Genomic DNA, 21,972 nt, shown 5'->3' on the forward strand with positions numbered 1-21,972 from the left:
AAGTTCAAGTCGGAAATCTGGTTCTCATCATCGATGAACGATGTCCACCATCAAAATGGCCACTTGGACAAATCATCATGGTGCATCCTGGAAAAGATGGTCATGTTCGAGTAGTGACAATCAAAACGGCTACCAGCGTCGTTGAAAGATCAATCACTAAGCTGAGACTTTTACCAATTAAAGAAGAGTAGTTTGTTAAACCAGTTTAACAAAGGCGGGCGGAAATGTTAAAAGTAAAAAAAAACTAAATAAAATAAAACGACAAAGAAGCACAAATGATTGTCACGCATCTCCTCTTTCTCATTCTTATTGATCTATCTCTATTACTTTCTTTCTTTGACAATCTTTCTTAATCTTATGATTTCTAAATACTCTCCAAAATATTTTGCGTCAGTAAAAGTCGTATATGATCACATTACACTCTACATATAGAAACTATCACATGTTCAAAACCACACAGATAGAGGCCCATTGAGAACAACTGGCGCATGCGCATAAGGTACCAAATCCGGTAGTAAAAGCAAAGTCGCCGCCCCACAATATCTTTCACCAGGTAAATTATTTTATACCTGCTTGAAAATAACAGGTAAAAGTAAAAATTAAATTTCAATGCGTATGGTCAATTTTTTGAAATACTAATGTATTGAAAAAAAAAATATATATATATATATATATATATTTGATTTAATTTGAAAATAAAAATTTCACATTCATATAATTTTGTTATAAACAATTGAAAAAATTTTTTTTTTCTCTAGGATCAAAGTTTATAATTATATAAGTAATTTAAAAAAATATATGAGTTTTATCAATTTTTCAATAAGTTATGATTTTTTAAAGTTGCAGTTATCATCCCCTAGCTTCTAACTACCCTATCTCAGTTAATTTCAATTTTAGGAAAAAAATTCATAGAAACATTTTTGTGTAAAATTTTACGCTCTACAAATTTTATTTAAAACTTTTTTTCCAACACTTACGGTTTCGCCAAAATTTCAAAAAAACGACTTTATTTATTTTTTTTCACCCCTTCTCGGGGGTGAATTTAAAAAAAACTTGCACAGTTCGTTTTTAGATTCCTCAAAGTAAATTATATCAAAAATTCAAGTTTTAATCTCAAATTCGCATTTACCCTACCCATTTTCTTGGACTATCTAAACACATTGTTATTTACTTTGTTTGTCACATTTAAATTCATACAAATGGTATCGTGGGTGTATTCATATAAATGTTAAAAATGTGTTATGACGATTCAATAATGCTTCTTTAAGAAGTCTTATTGTATAAATAAAAGTTTAACTTGTACTTTACATCTAAAAGACGCGCCAATGACTCATTTCCCTACTTAATCAAAACTTGCGGACTTAACCACGAATTAAAAAAGCGCCGCTCTACCACCACTCTTTCACAGCAAAATTACACACACACACACACACTGTCACATAAAACTGACTTAAATCCCGATTTAAAACTCATCATTTCAACACAAGTTTCCTAGTAGCCGGCGGGCATTTAATGTTTTTGTACATATGAAGCAAATCTTAATACACAATATAACACACACTTTTCTCTTACGCCCGATCCTCACCATGACTGCATCACGAATGTTTATCACCGTTCGCTGAATTATCTTTGATATACTGATAATGTATCAGCAGGTGCGCGTATGTCCGATATTAATAATTCAATTGTATAAATAATAAAGGAAATTAATAAATACAACAGAGTTTTCGTATTGTGTCAAACAAAGCTTTAATGAATTTGCTTTGTACGGTCTCAATTTATCTTTGAAAAGTTTCTCATTGTTTCGAAAGAAATTTCAAGATTAAAAAGAAAGAATAATTGAACGTGTATTTCTATTATTTCGCGGTATTTTTAACTTCGGATTTCATCCGATATAAAAACCAATTATAATGTCCTGAAAACTTTTAAATCTGCTTAGCTATTTCGACAAAAAAATCGCAAAAACAATATAAAAAGAATAAAAAACATACGAATGATTTGAATCTAACTTCGCATATGTACAATATAATTGTTTATCTACACACGTATTACGCAATTTGGCAAGACCGATTGTAAACATTTTGATAGATTAGAGGGTTCAGACAATTTTGGCGACACAATGCCACAAGAATTATAAGTATTTCATTCTTATTCCCAGTCTTTTCCTATATTCCTCTCATCAATCCTTTCCTAATCTCTTGCCAATTAAAGTTGGCAATCCATTTGTAGAGGCGAAAGGTCTGCAATTGACCTTACACCTCTCCAAATGTGGTGTGGTGGGGGAGCCGGAGGCCTGCTTCCGTTTCCCTCACGCTGCCCAAACCATTCCTTCGGTCTAGTCGTCAATCCTTTCCTTATCCCTTAGGTCTTAAACGCGGGCAGAGTTCTTGGGCGAACAACAGGCGCACCACCAGCTCAGTTTATATTTATATATACTAGCTGCACGGTCCAGCTCCGCACGGTACGTAGTAATTTATTGTAATTGGACAAATATTTATTTATCTATTTCTTTGAACGTTTACCAGTAATTGTTACACAGTAATTGTTAAACAAAACAAGTATACATCACAACAAACTAAATGCTGAGTGTACAATTTATAAATATAAACTATCCTATCTTTTAAGTTGAATCAATCTGCAAATATCTGGTGAAAATCTGATGTGAAAATCTGGTGTGCAAATTTGATTAAAATCCGTTGAGTAGTTTAGGAGTCTATTTATTACAACCAAACAAACAAACAAAGTTTTCCTCTTTATAATATTAGTGTAGATAATTTCAAAGAGATCAGGCCGTATTATAGGGATTTTTTTATTATAAGTGCGTAATAATGTACAAAAAACGTAAGGATAAATAACATAATGATTAAATCGGGTTTAAAACCCGTCAGAAAGTACCATTTAATATCCAAAAAATGTCGACACTCACCTCCGACGTGTCGGGCGGTTGCGTCGGCTCGTCGGGCGCGTCCCGCGTGTACCCCTCGTCGTCGGAATCGAACCCCAGCTCCTCGCCGTAACAAGTGTGCACCTGACGCCGGATAGAGAGACATTTCAAATCAATTTATCTTATACTAGCTGCGCACCGCGGTTTCACCCGCGTAAGTCTGTATCCCGTAAGAACATCGGGATAAAAAGTTGAATATGTGTCATTTCAGTTGTTCAGCTAGCTATCTACATACCAAATTACATTGCAATCGGTTCAGTAGTTTTTGCGTGAAAGAGTAACAAATATATACACCTTATAAACTTTCGCATTTATATTATTAGAAGGATAATAGGATATGAGATACGATGTATAGTATTTTATTGAGTTCGATTTTACGCTTCGATTTTATACATTTAGAAATTTTAAACGCGATTCATTTATTATATTATTTAACACGGCGTTTCGGGGAAATTTGTAAAACAAATTATACCATTAGATGTTTAATTTAATTTAAAAAGACTTAAAAAGACATTCAGATTATTTCTTAAAAACATTTAGAACATGTCTGAGATAGATGGATCTTCAGTATGCTGTCTAAAAAATGCTAATATTTTTCCCATTAATATATATGTACAAGATGATCCTCCCGGCTTCGCACGTGGTACATATACAGCCTATTTCACTCAGTAAGAATGCATCTTTCGAACGGAGAATTTTAGAATTTGGACCCGTAGTTTTTCTTTAAAAATAGCATAAACATACATACAAAAACATAACATACATTACAATATAAAACAGAGAATGTTATCGATAGATCAGTCAGTCAGTCACCTTTGCGTTTTATATATTGTCTAGAAAGATTATTTGAACCGCATATGTCTTCACGCGCGATAATATTCCATTAAACAGCTCACCATCACATCACGTCCAAGTTTATAACCATTGTACTCGCGGCTTCGGAAATATTATCATGAATAGAAAAAAAATATCGCAACTCAAACTTTTCAGTGAACGCGCATCCTTAACTGAAACGAATTCGCTACTACTCGAAATGTGGTCCTCACTCTCGCGTTACCCATTTCGTCAACACTTCTAATGCGTCACACTACGCGATTAAATTGAATCTTTAAGCAATGAATAGGTTTATGATCCATAAAGTGAAAATTTTTAAGTTCAGCTTAATCATTACGACGAAATCTTGAAAATGTAGTTTTTTAAAGTTAAGTAGTCTAATTAAAATCAATAGAACCAGCGTAAGTAGAAAAACCAAGAGGTACACCAAGTTTCCATTTATTTATACCAAGAATACAAAGCCAAAGAATTGGTTTGAACGCGCTAACCTGAGAAACTATGTCGATTTTTAGAAATTCTTAGACCATTGCAACATGACAACTGAGTGCTACAGGCTATGTGTGTAGCACGGGCGAAGTCGGGACAGTCCTCTAGTAATCCATATCATATCATCCTCGTCTCCCCCGGGATTCGTATCCAGCACAGCAAACACCGCGCATACCAATTCCAAGGACACATGGGTGCGCTGAGCCGAAAACTTTGTAATTCTAATATCGTGTCAAAACAACCAGCAAAATATTCCGCGCTCGCGGCTCGACGGGGAATTATGTGCATACATTTGTTATAGAGTGCGCTACAGATTTGCTTTACCGATTTCTTTGAGGAAAACTTTCGATCGCGATGGGAAATAACTATTTTTGAAGTGAAACTTCTTTAGAATCGTTGTGATTTCAAACCTGATGCAACGGAAAAAACGACAGGTAAGAGACACAAATACAAAAATGTGTAGAATTAAGCCGGCCAAGAATGAGACAGAAATATACATACTATTTTATATTACTGAAGTTTCACTTCTATCGTGTGTGAATCGCACACACACCTTTTTTTTAAACCAAAAACTAAACCGTCCGCAAATTGTCAGGAAAATTTAAATGGGGGAAAATATCACACGGGATGTCCCAGCTTTGAAATAAATAAATAAATGGTCACAATCGGATCACCCAGTCCAAAGTTATGAGGCAATATAAAAAAAAACCATTTGAATTGAAAACCTTATTTTTTCACAGGTCAACGGTTTTAAAAATAATAGCATTTTACTAAAAATCTTATCAAACTAAATAGAGAGAAAGGAAAGATTTGTGATTATGATATAATAACAATATACCAACTTTATGAAATCTGTTTGTATGGTCTTGCTAATCAGTAGATTTATTATAGAGAGTATTACTCAGGACAAAGACCTAATATCAGCTTTTTCGTAAAACATTTGTCCTAGTGATCCTATAGTGTGTAAAAGGATAGGTGTAATGGGGGTGTAATATGTACACGGACCTCTAGTTGCCTACCATGACGTCTTAAAGGAGTAATTCCAATTTGGGAAAGGTAACGCTGGTAAAAACAATAAAAGATTTCAATTGCGACTTGACAGACATACAAATAAACACCCAGCTCACATATGGTCACTCACCCACTGCCAGATCTCGTTGGTGGTGAGCGGCTGGTCCATGAGCGCGTTCTGCCAGATGCGGAACAGCATCAGGTACGCCTTGTCGCGCCCCGAGAACGACGTGAGGAAGTTCTTGTCCGAATCCGTACATACTAGAATCGCGTTTGGTATCACCTGGGAGTTACACGTGGGTTTGATAAAATGATAAAAGATTTTGTTCTGAAATTTACATAATAATAGTGTTCACGACGGAAAAAATTAGATGAAATTTTAGTTCTATAAATTAATCATGAAAAAGCAGTGGTTGGCTCAGTGGTGAGAACTTCGGACTTCAAAATCTATATCTATACCAATAAGTCGGGGTTCGAGACCGGGCGAGCATGCAGGGAATAAACCGATTTTTCAATTTATCTGCACTTGTGAATAAAATCACCACTGCTCGAAACGGTGAAGGAAAACATCGTGAGGAAACCGGCATGTTCAAGAATTAAAAGTTCGGCGACATATGATATCTGCCATCCCGCACTTCGCCAGCGTGTTGTATTACGGCCTGAACCTTCATAGGAGGCCTGTGTCCCAGCAATGAGAAAATAAATGGGCTGATGATGATGATGATGATGAAATTAGTTGAACTAAGAAATTTATATCGCTTTATAAAAGCAATCGATATTTCGTAATGACAAAGCACAAATTAAAAACCGTCATCACCACATCATGCAATGCGGTGATGACGACGCACACACATCACCAAACGCTCACCAAAGCGGTCTTCTCCTTGGTGATGGCCGTGACGTCCTTCCACCGGAGCGTCAGCGAGGTCTCCCAGCCGAAGATGCTCGCGTAGAAGCAGAGGTAGCTCTGCGACGCGTACAGCCGCCCGTGCGCGAGGATGTCGCGCTGCAGCGCGCACGAGTAGTCTGCACGGACGGCTTTATACATAACCGGTCTTTGCCCGCGGTTTTGCACGCGTTAAACATCGATGTAATTTAATAATTCCTTCCTCATGAATCGCTCTATCTATTAAAATAAACCCCAGCAAAATCCGTTGTGTAGTTTTAAAGATATGATCATACATACGTACAGACAGACGCGGGAAGCAACTTTGAACAACTTTAGGATCGGGTACATTCTGCTTTTCGAACCAGTTGTAAATGTCACAATAGTGTTATGATGATTCAAAAGTGCTTCTATAAGAAGTTTGATTGAATAAACAAACGTTTGATTTTGAATTTGAAATGTGTGAAGCTGTCGAATAAAATAATGAGAGGGGCAGAAAGGCGGGGAGAGAGATAGAGAGAGAGAGGGGGATCGCTTATTTAAGAGTAGGTCGTTTAACGAAGTCAAGTCTCCTAATTCCCGTGGCTAAACTGTGCTAAACAGCTGTCATTAATTCTTAATTCAAGTAGAATAAACAATACTGAATGCGTAATTATTTTTTAATTGTTTTTTTTTTTGAACCAGTCACCAAACATCGCACCTACTATGAGCCTCTCATCATCAGGCAGGTCCTTGAACAGCCGCTTGAAGTCCTCCGACTTGCTCTTGTACGTGGGGTACAGGGAGTTGTACCAGCTCTTCTTCTTGGCCCTCCCGCTGCCGTCGGAACTGCGAGACCCTGGGTTTGACAGCTGCTGGTGGAATTACGGAGATATTAGAAATTTGCTAAAATAAATAGAATCACACAGTACATGTTCATGTCGCGGTTTCGATAACTCAATAATATAGTACAGATGAATACTCAGATGTGTTGATTATTGGACTATCAATATCTCGATGTTACATCATCTTTGTTGTTACAGTTAAAACCCGTTTTCTGTTACAAGGCGTTTACCCTAGTAAGAACTAGTTGTATCCGAACGCCTTTGTTACAACTAGTTTCAACTAGAATTATTCATTCCATACTGGGTTCTGTTTCAGTGGAATACGCTTTAAAGTCGATTCTAACACTGATCGGCTACCGTCGCGGTACGCTCGCTTCGGGCGCTCGGTTCGTTCGGCGCTTCATAAATTTCTTGAGGAAATACATATATTCAAATATTTAACGTGCTTTTCTGAGTTAGAACTCTTACTAACACAGAGATTCAGCTACAACCAGTTCTAAGAAGCGAAAACGTATTTTAACGAAAATCGGCTTCTAACTGTAACATATATATTAATAGGTCCCTAGACTATATTTGTTTTCATATTTTAGGTACAACATCCAGGAACAAACTATGCCTAAATTATCTTAGGCGTATTTTGTACCTAGATAATCGTAGAATAGTCATTCTACGCTTATGCCTAGAATAGTTTAGCATGCAACAATACTAATAGCATACGTGTTAAAAATATTCACTAATAACTAATAATTATTGAATTAAGTTAACGATGCTGAATTTATACACTCGAAGACGGAGCCGGATCGTTAGTATCCAATATAATAAATTTCAAAACAAAATTAACATTTTATAAAATAACTAGTTGTAAATAATATAATATCGGGATAAAACGTTGCCTATATGTTATTCCAGTTGTCCAGCTGTCGGTTCAGTAGCTTTTGCGTGAAAAAGCAACAAACACACACACATCCTTACAAACTTTCTCATTTATAATATTAGTAGGATAGGATAGTAGGATTAGTAGTAGTAGGATACCTAACGTTGTCCAAGTATACACGTCATATAGATACCTTATTAAAATCCGGTTTGAGCGCCGCAGCGAGCGCCGCGTCCACGCCGACGGGCGCGTCGCCCGCGCCGAGCGGTACGTCGCTCTGCTGGCAAAAACGCATTTACATACAGTGCTCGCCAATCTTTATGGTCGCCCCGAATGTCGCACCGGGGAAGTACCGCACCCCCACAGGAAACCGGCGTAAAATAGTAGTATGCTACTGTATTTCGCTTACATAAAACGGCGAAGGAAAACATCGTAAGGAAACCGGCATGTCCAAGAATCTAAAGTTCGACGTCATGTGACATCTGCCAACCCGCACTTGGCCAGTATAGTGGATTATGGCCTGAATACTCATAGGAGTGGGAACATATATGGGCTAAAGATGATGATGATGATGATGACTATTTTGCACAGTGAGTGGGGGTAGCCGGGGGCCCGTTTCCTTTTCCTATCCCTTTCCAGATCATTCCTTCGTTCCAGTCGTCAATATTTTCTTTATCCCTCACCCCTTTAAACCGGGCAGCGCTTTGGCTGAGGAACTACTATCTCTGCGAACGTTCATGGGCGGTGGTAGCCGCTTACCATCAGGCGAACCACCAGCTCAGTTGTCCGCTATGACTTAATAAATAAGAAATGTAGCCATTCGTACGAACTTGCGCATAATTCGCTTTCTTTGTTTTTGTTACTCAATAACTTCGTGGGTTTTCAACCATTTGGCGTGAAATTCTCTTGTGCTTGACAGGAGATAAAGTTAAGAATCAGGAGTGGTACCCCCTCCCCAGGAACGGTGTTATTTCACACGTTTCTTCAACTGAGTTTAATTATTATTTCTATACGATGTAGAGAAGGCAGTATACACTACGCCATTTTTTATATCCAAGTAGAAAATCTACACTCACCCTTTCATATTCACTGTCTATATTATTGTCCTGTTTGGCTTCCGTTATTCTAAGAGATGGTGATGGTGACCGTGACAGATTTCTGCAAGAAAATATATATAAGCTTAATATTATGCATTTATATGGACAAATTTTTATGGCATTGCAGGCTGATAGAGTCGATGCAAATGCGTTGTCCACTTTTAAGGGATAAGGAACGGATTAACGACGGAAATAAAGGAATGGAAAGGGTGTGGAAATGCTACCGAACAAAATACAGCAAGATGCTAGTATTTCACGCCGATCTTCTGTCTGGTCTGGTACCTTAAACGGTGCGAGTTGACCCAATCCCCCACCGAAACGTAGAGTCGACTCCCACATTCAATAAATTATTTAAAAAAAAAAAATTACCGGCTTCAAAAGCACTCAAAAGCGAAAAAAAGAATAATTATTATAAGCGATACCCATTCATCTATTTGAAGTCGGTACCAACCCAGCCATGTAGGCAGTACATAAGTATGAAGAACCTACTACTTGTGATATTACAAAGTATCTTTACTTACTTTACTTTACTTTACTAGTAGTATCTATCTACTACCACTAGACCCGGCTGACATCGAATTCAATCCCCCATTAACCCACAACTAGCAGTTCGTCCAAGTTATAGCGGAGAAATAGTTATAATACAAATAGGTCTCTTTAAAAGCACTTGTGAAATTTTACATGAATAAGAAAAGTTTTGATAATTTTGTATTGGTCGGTTACGTACTTTTATAGTACCTATTTCCATTACAAACAACAAGGCTGACGGTCAATATAATACAAAAGCATTAATTCCCTCAATACTAATTGCCTTCATAAAAACAAACAACAACAAAGAACATACGTCATTCCCCGTCATCGCGTCTAAACGAACACGCAACAAATCAGCAAGACAGCGAGAAGAGAAACCAAACACTAAGTACGGCTGGCAAAAACAAAAAGCGATAACGAAATAAAAATAGCTTAGCTGTTCTGCAAGCTGACCACCGAGCCATGACGGTGTGACGTAGCACGGCCACCGCTGTGTTTTTATTTTATGTCTTTATTTTTTATTTATGTGGTGACCTCGATATCTTCCAGAAGGGCTACTACATCTTAGCACGGATGCGTGAGTGAACTGAGGGTTCACCCTGGTAGCGACACGCTCAAGGGCGTCCCCTTGATGGGGACCACGAACCTCAGCTCACGAGCCGGAAGGGTGGTACTCGGTCGGGCGCTCACCCGGGTGGGCAACGTAAGTGTTAAACGTTACTCAACTATTAGTAGGGTATGGCGATTCAAGCTTAGCTTTTCTGATTCTAGAACGTGTCTAGTTGTGGTTGACAAGTTCTAGAAACACTTCTAAATTCATCTTGCTCGGTATTCATGCCTTGATGTAATCAAGTTGACTTATTATTTACGTGGAACTTTTTAATTATGTGGGAACTTTTAAATAGTCATGGGCACGCTCCACCACGCTCGCTGTATAGTGTTCGAAACATCGGGGTAATAATATAATGAATAAATCGCGTTTAAAATCCGTTTAAAAGTCTTTAATTTCTAAATGTATAATACTCGCATAAAATCAAACACAAGAAAATACCACATATGTGGGAACTGTTTATTAGCACTCTTATTATTTTCACGTGTACGTATATATGTTTATAGGTTTACATGTAATAAACATCTACTCAATGTTGTCCCATCAAAACAGATTTAATTTAAGCTTTGTAGACTCTTCAACGATCAATGATAAGACCATTCATCGCCAAGATTAAATCATTTCTTACTTTGTATAAGAGCAAGTGAGACAATTTATATCGTTAAAGCGTGTCTATTAGTGTTAATCGTAAAATTATAAAATTAATCTGTTTTTAACGTGGTAGCGTGGTCATGTACCTGCTAGAATAAAATGTCTATTATAAAACAAATCAAAACAATATATGTATGGGTATGTTACATAATAAATAAATATAATTTCCAAATTCTAAAAAACATTTCACGCATAAACATTTTAATATCAACTTAAAAGCACACCATCAGAACAACAAAGCGCTATGTGCACATAAGCAACAAACAAACAAAAATAAGGAAAATCTCACCCAAACATTGTAAGCGAATCAAGTGTTTGAGCCGGCCGTGAATTGAACAATTACAAAATATATTTACAATTACCTAGCGAGTCTTTTACAATAAACTATTTAAAACGCGACCTCGACGCCGCCACGTTGCAACGTTTCCAGTTATTTATTTTGGTCAAAATTAAATATCAAAGTAATGAATCACCGAATTAAAAACAATGAAATGATACGTACGCCTCGTGTTAGGTTATGGGTACAGTAAATTTTCCTGAACTATTTACATAGTTATTTCGATCAAAGTTGATTAGGATTTTTATGTGTTTATTTGATCTAAATTGTCTAGTCTAGACTAGCATAGACTCGCTCAAAATTAGCACTTTTCAGCTTAATGCTACGGTAACTGATTATAGAATAAAAAAACAAAGCACAATGTACAGCAAAAGAAATCATTATTTCGATGAGGAAAATACCACTGTCATAATAAACTTGTACATACATTAAATATAACGAAAACTTTAATGTACAAGTTAATATACATAAAATACTTATAACAAAAAACTTTATTGTACAAAAATGAAGTATACATAATATATAAAATAATTGGCATTGTACAAATATGTAATCATTCAGAATCTGAAATGAACTATCCGTCGAATTTTATCAAAACAATTAATTCTCTCTTTCTCCGCAAAAGTTGGTCAACCATCCATATTTCAGCTTACCCTAGATTTTCGATTATTTTTGTGTTATAGCGGCAACAGAAATATAAAATCCCTGAAAAAAAAATAAACGTCTAACTATCACGGTTAATGAGATACAGCGTGTTGGCACCCGGTCATAGAGACGGACACACAGACTACAGACGGGGGAGACCCTATTACTAAGAAGTAATAGGATCTCTTTTTACACTTTGGGTATTAAAGCCAGCAGAGATATATCAAAACTAATATAATATAAAAGGCGCAACTAAAATACTTTGAAAAGTTCACCTTACACCTAATATCTATATAATTCACTAATTCCAAATTAGATCACTATTATTCGTATAAAATCTCATTTTCAGCGGCGATATCTGTATCGAGCACATTCAATCGAGCACTTTACAGGTATTTAATTAGGGTATTATCAATCAGATTACATTAGATATAGCCGACAGTTCATTGGTCAGTAACTCCAACCTTGGCGATAACGCTCGGGTCGAATAATTTGCTAAATAATACAATGTTTATTATCATTATTGACGTTGATATTCTGCAGCTCGCCAAAAATCGGAGAAGCTTAACTTACGCAAACTTTTATAGAGTGTTTGTGTTGACTGTTAAATATCACCATGAAACATTTCACCAACCGAAAAAAATCTGTTGAAATTCTCCTTCTAAATAAATGCATCTAGTTCTCTATAACTTTCGAACAGTTGAATAGTTGATAGATTACGAACAATCTTTAAAATAATTGGTTTTATATTTGGGTTCACAACTTAAAAATGTGACAAACATTATAACCTCGGTGACAACACAACGCCTCCACACTGTTAACAACCAGACAGTTGGATCGTGCTATATCTTCAGTAAATCTCGCTTTACAAAGCTATGAATGGGTTATATGCCTTAACTACAGGAAGGCTTCCTCTCCATAAATAGCTTATACAATTGTTTAGAACCGACATAATAATAAACTTGAGGAATCGCAGATATTTTAATACCAACATAGAAATTGATTCATTAGCATGTTTAGAATTGCACATAATTTTGACCACAGAATAAAAATTCTATTCTAAAACAATCATTATCTACAAAAGAGGTCACGTTCCTAGGGAGGGATTCCCAAATCAAGTATGAGTCCAAAAGACAACAATTTTCTATCGAATACAAAAAAATTAACAACAATCGGATGAAAACCCAAGAATTTATCGAGTAACAAAAAAAAAACCATTGAGAGAGAACCTCCTTCCTTCTCAGTAACGTCGGTTAATAATTCAAAAGATTTTATGAATAGAAACTGAGAACTCTTTGTTCGAATTTAATACAAATGAGGCTAAATATGGGCTAAATCGATCATTCTGGTTGCATATATGTGGTTATAAATGTAAAAGTGCTTCTAAAAGAAGTTGATTAAATAATTGCCCGAGTTGGAATGACCATCGACTAGACGAGACTGCCCTTTATATGAATTATGAACTATCACAACGCAAACAAAGCCTCAAACTGGAGCGAGTAATCACAATCGCATACCAACTCGACCGATTGTAACAAAACAATAGAAAGCAATATGCCCAAACTGCGCGATAAGTATTTCAGTCTGGTTTGAAAATAGAGTATTGATTACTATACATATATGTATATCGCATTTTTTAGGGCTCCGTGCACAAATAGTGCAAATGGGACGAGCCCGAGTTACATACACCATGTTTTTAGCTCGGGATACTGTTTAGGGGCTGTCGCGCGATAGTTTTAATGCAGTTTTCATCATAATTATTTACTATTGAATCGTGATAACCACAAAATTTTCGCCATTTACTGCGAGATCAAGGCCGTTGTACTACTGTATGCGCTGTACAAACACGTAACTCTTTCAAATAAGTCTATTTTTATACCTACTTACTTTAAAAACAGCAACCACTTGGACTCCGATTGAGCAAAATTCACTGCACTCTTATCACCAGTCACATCTTGTATTCCCATTTTGATATTATTTTAATAACGTTCGCACCTTTACTTTAACGTAGCAATTAACGTAAATTTCTGTTTCAAAGACATGAAAGTAATAATAAAAGTAATTTACACCTCAACAAAAACTACGAAGAACAAGACGGAATGGAACTGTCGGAGTCGGAGCGTAGGTGAATCAGTACAAATTTGTAAAACACGCGTGAACAACGCAAATTCGCGGACAATAAATAACAATTATTGATATCCGTAATCAGTAACGTGTATGAATGATAATATTAACGATTCGACGCTTAGTTCAGACCGTGATCCGTAGATAATAAAGCATAGAAACAGAACAAGGAAATTTCAAACTCAAAATTTTAAAGTACTCACCAAAATAAAAAAAAATATGAAAAGACTCAATCGACCTTTGTAACATATAAATCTGTTTAAGTAAATATGTGGTTTTGATACTAAATTTTCCACCAATTGCATACAGTATATTCGTACTGACATATACAACTCTTTCTACCCATGCTACTACCCAGGGCCGAGTTTAGAGATTTGAAAACCTCAGGGCAACACAGAAGCCCCTTGGCTTTAAATTGTTGACCAAATTCAATGGACAATGTTTTTCTGTCGAGTTTTTTGTTTTTTTACTTTTAAAAAGTCTCTCTTATGTTAGATTTCAGGAGGGTTACGCACCCCTAAATCCGACTCCGACACTATATTGTTTTTGTTACACAGGACATATTGCAACATTTGAAGTAATACGAATAACATTTTTCACGGAGACCGATTAGTCTTGTTGTCAAAAAACACATTTTTATCATGTCATAGCGGGCAACTGAGCTGGTGGTTCGCCTGTTGGTAAGCGATCACCACCGTCCACGCGAGAGAGTGCCTTTGCGAATGCACTGCCCTCTTTGAAGGGGAAATGGATAAGGAAAGGATTGACAGCTGGAAAGAAGGAATGGACTGGGAAGGGAAGGGAAGGGAATAGGAAAGGGCCTCCGACTCCCTCATTCACCGTACGACACGCAGTAGCACGCGTCGCATACTTTTTATTAATATTTAACTTTTCTTTGAACTCGATAAAAAGAATAACGCTTTTGCATTATTCATACAAGTTCAAAGAAACAAAATTTATGTACTGTACATAGTGTTCCAAATGGGTTGACATTAATTTAAGAAAAGGAGTTAAAACAGAATCCGTGCCAGATGTAAGGCTATTTGGCGAAATAACAAATTTGTCTTTTCTTTTATTTGCTTTCTTTTCGTCGCAATGAGAAATTAAAATATCAACATGATTGTTTCAATTTATTGATAAAACTTATCTGTTTACAATAATTTATTGCCTTTTCGAAATGAATGACTACGCAAGGGATTTTAAAGGCGATAAATTATATACATAACTAACGGTCCTCCCCGACTTCGAGCGTGGTAAACAATATATAATTATTTAGGGATCACATAACTATCTATAATTAAAAAAATTTTTGAAATTTTTCCAATATTTCCCAAGATTAGCGCGTTTAATCAAACTCTAGCTTGATATTATTAATACAGTCTAGATTCGTCTTTAATGATCACATGGGAGGCACAATCTTTCAAATAAAAAAAAAAGTTGATAACTCTCAATTTTTGAACTTGGCCGAAATCAGCCTTGCAAACAAGTTTCTTATTTATAAATGATATAATATAAAAGGAATTCTCTACCGCGATTAAATCTTAATCTGCTAATTGCTTCTATTATGGAGGTGGACAATGTTTTGTTTATATGTTTGTACCAAATAAGAAAGAAAGAAGGAACACTTCTTTAACACCACAAAATCTTTACAAACATATAATAAAAAGGTGGACTTATAGCTAATTGGTGTGATGCTAAAAAGGGTAGTTACCCTTGTATAGTTGAATAGTTATTCAGCATATGCTGCTTACTAATACGCAGTGCTGATTTTCAGTAGCCCCAAATAGTGTGACACATGGCATATATTATATTTTATGTGTCATATAGTTTGATTTTAATTTTGGTTCAACACAGACAGAGCATATAGATATTTAGCTAGCTGCTAACTGTTAGCTTTCTCAACTTTCTGGTGTTCTCGGTTAAACATTGATTAAGCACTACACAAGAATGAGAAATTTTGAAAGAATAGAAACAACACTACATAACTAACTAACATAAGAATATAAAAGCGTATGAGATATGCACTCACTTGGTTTCTTGATATACTGGGTTGCTCATTCCCGAGAAACTGAGAGCCTGACTGATGCTCTGGCCGATGGCATCTTGCGATGATATTACAAGATTCTCCACTGATTTTCTCCTGAAAGGGTTCAATTGGTTTAATTTGTATATTTCTATTACCAATCAGAATATTTTTCACCATTGGATATTTATTTGGATGTGTGTGAGTGCTATGAATGTTTGTACTATCAGTAAAAATACTTTTTGTATTAGACAGTCACATCATCATTTTTAAATGAACTCAAAAAAGGAGAAGCTTCTCAAAACAACTGTGTTGTTGGTGTTTCAAGAGCCTCGGAGCTTTCCACTAGTGGACCGATTGTGATTCTTCTTTTTGTCAAATCTGATAGTTACATGTTCATTTAAAATTTGTCTCAAGTCTTACAATTTCAAGGTTAAGTTTTTTGTAAAAAATAATTATTTTACTTTATATCAGATCAGCTTTGGAGAAGCCAGGATGAGATCCAAGGATCAGACACACAGAGAGTGCAGTGAGGGAAATGTTAAAAGTCAATTAGGCATTGAGCAAGTGGGGTTCAATAACCACAAAAAATATATATAGGTATATAAACTAAAGTTATGTTAGTATATGTGTCTCTTTTAATTTGTAATAATACTTGTGATAGGGACGAAATGTAAATATGAGTATGTGAGACAGTTATTTGGTGCAAAGTCTTATCTTAAATGACTAGCATGATAACAAATGATGTTTATTTAATAATAGCAACAAATCATTCCACTTCCCATTTTCTTACTACATTTAGATAATACATTTTTCAGAAGATTATGATATTGTTATAATTGCATAATAAGCTTATTTATAATTTGCATATAAAAAATCGAAAGGGAAACCAATTACTTTTGGAGGAAAATACGAGAATACGTTCCTCAATTTCAGTCGTCATATAAATCAATTATAGTCGTCATATAAAAATACTACGTTTTCCGCATATAATAGTTACTGAAATAAGTGCTAATAAGAAATGAATATGCACAATAACACCCAACGCTTTATAAAGTAAACATGAGTTATTGTTATCTAATGTAAACGAGCCACGGTTACGGTCGTCAATTTTTTAACGATAATTAAAGGTTATTGAAAATTTAACTAATTAAAATTAACACACGAAACCGTGAACTCTTTTCACTATCAACAATACAATTAATAACTTACATGGATATTGGGACGTTTCGGCTCTCTAATTCTGAGGAAGTCATTGTAGATGGAATTTATTTAGTAAGCTTTGTTGTTTAGCACTGGAGAGCACTCATTTATATTTTTATTGTTTATTTTCATAGTCCACATAGACGATTTCATATACTAAAATAAAACAATCACAAAAGAATAGAGATCAAGCAACATCGATTCCAAGATTTATCGTGACAGTTGACATATGACGTTTAACTAACAAACGCTTATGCTTATGCTTATTGAATGAGAAGTGTTGCCATAATTTAATATGCAATAATTACATGAAATATTTTGAGAGACAATTCGTGTCTTTAAATGCATGATTCTAACTTCGAAATGTATATAATTTAGAATTTTAAGTGTTAAAAATAAACGGTTTTCTGTTTAAAAGTCTTTATATGCAACTTATTTCATTTTTTTTATAATTTGATCTATGCGACAATGCTGTATAATCTATTTTTTGTTTGTTTGAATGCATTAATATCAGGGACTACGGTCCAATTTGAAAAATTCTTTTAGTGTTAGAAAGCCTATTTATTGAGGAAGGCATAGGCTATATATGTACCACGGGTGAAGCCTGGGTGGACCGCTAGTATTTCATTTTTTTGCAACTAATAGGTACTGTAGGTATTATAATAGTTTTTATATATCAAAAACAATTAATTTGTGTTTCAGAAAATGTTAAAAGAATAAACATAATATAACAGATTTTTTTTTTAATAATACCAACACTTTACTAATGACAAACAACCGCTGATATATGACAATTGACACTTGACAGTTGACTTAAAATTTAAAATACACGTGAATTTAAATGTTATGGTTCTGAATCTTTATGTTACGCGCAGTTTTAATCATTACTTTGTATTGAAATATGGCAGACGATGCCATTTTTGATAAGAAAAAGTCACATCGTGCTAAACATGCTGGTCGAAAAGCGGAAAAGAAGAAAAAGAAAAATCAAGTCGATCAATCTAACCTAAGTGCGCGGCAGAGAAATCCAAAAGCTTTCGCTATTCAATCTGTTGTTCGCGCTGAACGACAATTTCGCAGGAAAGAGGATGTCATCGCTAAGAAGCAACATATTCCGCAGGTGGATAAAACTCCACTAGAGCCGCCACCGATTATCGTTGCAGTCGTAGGGCCACCTCGAGTGGGAAAAACCACACTAATAAACAACTTGATCAAAAGTTTCATTAAAACTAACGTAACCAGCACTAAAGGTCCTATTACTATCGTCACATCGAAGAAACGTCGGATTACATTGATCGAATGTAATAATGACGTAAATTCAATGATAGATATCGCAAAATGTGCAGACCTGGTGCTTCTACTGTGTGATGCGAGCTTTGGCTTTGAAATGGAAATATTCGAGTTCCTCAACATTTGTCAAGTGCATGGTATGCCTAAAATCATGGGTGTGTTGACTCACTTAGATATGATAAAGAATGCGAAGAAATTAAAAATGACCAAGAAAACACTGAAGCACAGGTTTTGGACAGAAGTATATTCAGGAGCAAAGCTCTTTTACTTATCAGGTATTATTCACGGAGAGTATTTGAGGAATGAGATAAAGAATTTAGCAAGATTTATATCAGTTATGAAGTTTAGAGCGCTCAGTTGGAGAACAACCCATGCTTACATGTTGGCAGATAGAATGGAAGATATAACCAACCAAGAGAATATAAGAAAAGATCCAAAAGTTAGTAGAGATGTTGTTCTGTATGGATATGTGAGAGGTGTGCCATTGATGAAGGAGTCCACGGTACACATAGCAGGTAAATCAAATATTTTAAGGTTGAGTTATTATTCAGTGACTTCAGAATTCCTTTTTTTTTCATTTGAATTCTGGCATACTATGCATTTATAATAAGAATAAACATATTATCATCCTCGTAAAATGTCACTAACTAATCTTTTGGTTATGTTGTGAAATAGGCCTGCAATTTTTCTTAATTTTTGTTTTTGTTTATATATTGCATTTTTTTAAAGTAGACTAGACTCTGAATTATTTCATTTAAATAATTATTTATATGGTACTTGCATGTACCTTCTTCACAGTTGTACTTGGATCACATGCTTTTATACACTTGTATTATTATGTAACATTTACATGAATTTTATTCTGATTTACTGATGCCTTTTTGGTACGATTAAGTAAGCTGCTTTTAAAATAAAACATTAATATACTTCAAAATTGTGAAAAGGCACTATAAAAAGTAAACAAACTTAATTTTTTTTTTGTCATTCATTTACAAAAAATAATAAAAAGGAGATGCAACCATGTTATTACTTAGTTAAGGCAAATTTTTTATTTATTACAGGTGTTGGTGACATGAAAATAAATGAACTATCATATCTACCAGACCCATGTCCTTTGCCGAGTAGTGAAAAGAAGAGGCACCTCATGGAGAGAGAAAGACAAATATATGCACCATTCTCTGGCGTTGGAGGCATAGTATATGATAAAGATGCTGTCTACATTGAACTTAAAGGATCTCATTCTCATAAAGCAGAAGATGAAGAAACCAATGAAAAGAAAGCACTGTTGAAAAATGTTGTAGAGACAAAAGAAACTGTAGATGAACAAATGCAAGAGTCTGGCTTTAAATTATTTAGTGGTGGTGCTGTTATATATCCAAGTATGTTGAAGGACGATGAATACTTACAACAAGATAGAAATGATGAGGGAAGTTCTGATGACTCAGAGGCAGGAAGCGATAGTGATTCTGACAATGATAGTGGTATTGACCAAAGTGAAAAAGAAGTGAGTGCAAAATTACCTTGGGAAAACAAGTCAGATTCAGAAGGTGATGATAATGATATGGATACAGAAGAAAGAAATGATGGCAAAGAACAAGAAGGGAATGATAGCAATGATGAAGATGAAGAGTCTGAAAATGAGGAAGATTTTGGTTCAAAGTGGAAAGAAAAACTTGGTGAAAAGGCTACAATGGCTTATTTTGAGCGGCAGAAAACTTCAAAAAATATAATGAAACTTGTGTATGGCGAGTTTGAAGTCGGTAACAAAACCAAGGCACAGAATCAAGAAGTGTCGGAAGATGAGAGTGAAGAAGAAATTGGTGGTCTGTTCAAAAAAGTTACGAGTTCTCAAAAGACAAAGCAAAAGCACAAAGACCAATTAGATATTGATGAATGTTCTTTCTTCTATGCATTAGATAAACCAACTATAAGAGATTGGACTACTGAACCTAATAAACAAGCATTGATTAATAGTTTTGTTACTGGGAAAAGATCTGCAGATGAAGATGCAGAAGAGCTTCTTAAATTAGATGACGCTAGTGATGGTGAAGACGATATGTATGGAGACTTTGAGGATTTAGAAACTGGTGAAAAGCATGAAGCTAAGGAAACTGAAGATGATACTGTAGAACCAGGATCCAAACGAAAAGGTGAACCAACAAAATCTGAAATTCTTGATAAGAAACTTAAATTGAAAGCCAAATTTGATGCAGAATATGATAACCCTGATGATCACAGAATAAAAGGTGATCATTCGTATTACGAAAACCTCAAAGCTGAAGCTTTAAAACAATCGGAATTAAACAAGTCAGTTTTTGAAAATCTAGATGAGGGTTTGAGGGTTGAGGTTGAAGGGTTCAGACCAGGATTGTATGTTCGGATGTTGTTTAAAAATATGCCATCAGAATTTGTTACCAATTTTGACGAGAGCTATCCAATACTTATTGGTGCTTTAAATATGGCAGAACAAAACATAGGTTTTGTTTCATGCAAAGTTAAAAAGCACAGATGGTACAAAAAGATTCTAAAAACGAATGATCCATTGATCATTTCGTTGGGCTGGCGAAGGTTCCAAACATTGCCTATTTATTCTAAGATCGAAGATGATCTTAAGTGCAGGTATTTGAAATATACACCAGAACATGTGACGTGTAATATGCACTTCTATGGACCAATCACACCGCAAAATACAGGTTTCCTTGCTCTGCAAACAGTCACTAATAGTACAAATGAAATAAAGCAATTAGGCTTTAGAATAGCAGCTACTGGAAGTGTGAATGAAATCAACAAGTCTACTCAAATTATGAAGAAACTCAAATTGGTTGGAACACCTCTTAAGATATACAAAAAGACTGCATTCATTAAAGATATGTTCACAAGTACACTCGAAGTAGCTAAATTTGAAGGAGCTAGAATAAAGACAGTATCTGGTATTAGGGGACAGATAAAAAAAGCCCTGAACAAACCAGAAGGTGCGTTCCGTGCGACGTTTGAAGACAAAATACAAATGAGCGATATAATTTTCTGTCGAACGTGGTTCAAAGTGGATGTAACTAAATTTTACGCCCCAGTAGTTAATCTATTACTGCCTATAGGAAATAAAAACGCTTGGCAAGGAATGAAGACGAAAGGACAACTGAAACGCGAAAAGAACATAAAGAGCGAGGCAAACACGGACTCAATGTATACAGAGATCGTCAGACAGCCTAAAGTGTTCAAACCGTTGGTCATTCCCAAGAATTTACAGAAAGGACTACCTTATAGATTTAAACCCAAGCTTAAACAAAATAAGATATCGACAAAGAATACTAAAGAGAACTTCGGAGAGAGGATAGCAGTAATCAAGAGCCCGTATGAACAAAAAGTATCCAATGTTATGAAAATGATTCGAACTAATTATGAAAAGAAGAAGAGCGATCAAAGGGTGGCGACCAAGGAAAGAATAAGTAAGTTCAAGAAGCAGAAAGAGGAAGAAGAATGGCGGAAAATAAAGCGACAGAAGGAGTTGAAGAAGAAAATTTGTAGGAATTTAAGCAAAACATCGAGTAAAAAGAAACCACAAATGTAATTTTTGTTAATAAACGATTGTTACTTTAATATTC

The 21,972-nt window shown here is 35.3% G+C and overlaps 2 protein-coding genes across 4 annotated transcripts in view; one reads left to right on the forward strand and one right to left on the reverse strand.

Moving 5' to 3' along the window:
* The window catches only part of LOC119833892 (protein Aster-B-like), a 27,472-nt gene extending 10,162 nt beyond the window's left edge, over positions 1-17,310 (reverse strand). For 2 of the 3 annotated variants that reach the window (XM_038358113.1, XM_038358110.1), the window contains exons 1-8: positions 17,090-17,310; positions 15,884-15,994; positions 8,936-9,017; positions 8,053-8,136; positions 6,862-7,015; positions 6,144-6,301; positions 5,406-5,558; positions 2,927-3,028 (exon numbers count right to left, since the gene is read on the reverse strand). In XM_038358113.1, the coding sequence (XP_038214041.1) occupies positions 2,927-3,028; positions 5,406-5,558; positions 6,144-6,301; positions 6,862-7,015; positions 8,053-8,136; positions 8,936-9,017; positions 15,884-15,994; positions 17,090-17,133 (888 nt within the window). In that variant the 5' untranslated portion in view covers positions 17,134-17,310. The remainder of the gene's footprint in view (positions 1-2,926; positions 3,029-5,405; positions 5,559-6,143; positions 6,302-6,861; positions 7,016-8,052; positions 8,137-8,935; positions 9,018-15,883; positions 15,995-17,089) is intronic. The other variant, XM_038358112.1, reaches the window with a different exon arrangement.
* Positions 17,311-17,876: 566 nt separating this feature from the next.
* Positions 17,877-21,972, forward strand: LOC119833793 (ribosome biogenesis protein BMS1 homolog). Its single transcript, XM_038357974.1, has 2 exons — positions 17,877-18,885; positions 19,432-21,972. Exons 1-2 carry the CDS (start codon positions 17,982-17,984, stop codon positions 21,936-21,938), a joined length of 3,411 nt encoding a protein of 1,136 aa, XP_038213902.1. The 5' UTR covers positions 17,877-17,981; the 3' UTR covers positions 21,939-21,972.

Source organism: Zerene cesonia, chromosome 18, assembly GCF_012273895.1.
Source record: "Zerene cesonia ecotype Mississippi chromosome 18, Zerene_cesonia_1.1, whole genome shotgun sequence".
NCBI classification, from domain to species: domain Eukaryota; kingdom Metazoa; phylum Arthropoda; class Insecta; order Lepidoptera; family Pieridae; genus Zerene; species Zerene cesonia.

What these genes read in the sequence shown, in the direction of transcription:
- LOC119833793 (XM_038357974.1), top strand. Translation starts at nt 17,982, where the DNA reads ATGGCAGACGATGCCATTTTTGATAAGAAAAAGTCACATCGTGCTAAA. An exon ending in GTCCACGGTACACATAGCAG is followed by an intron (nt 18,886 to 19,431) that starts GTAAATCAAATA and finishes TATTTATTACAG; the next exon opens with GTGTTGGTGACATGAAAATA.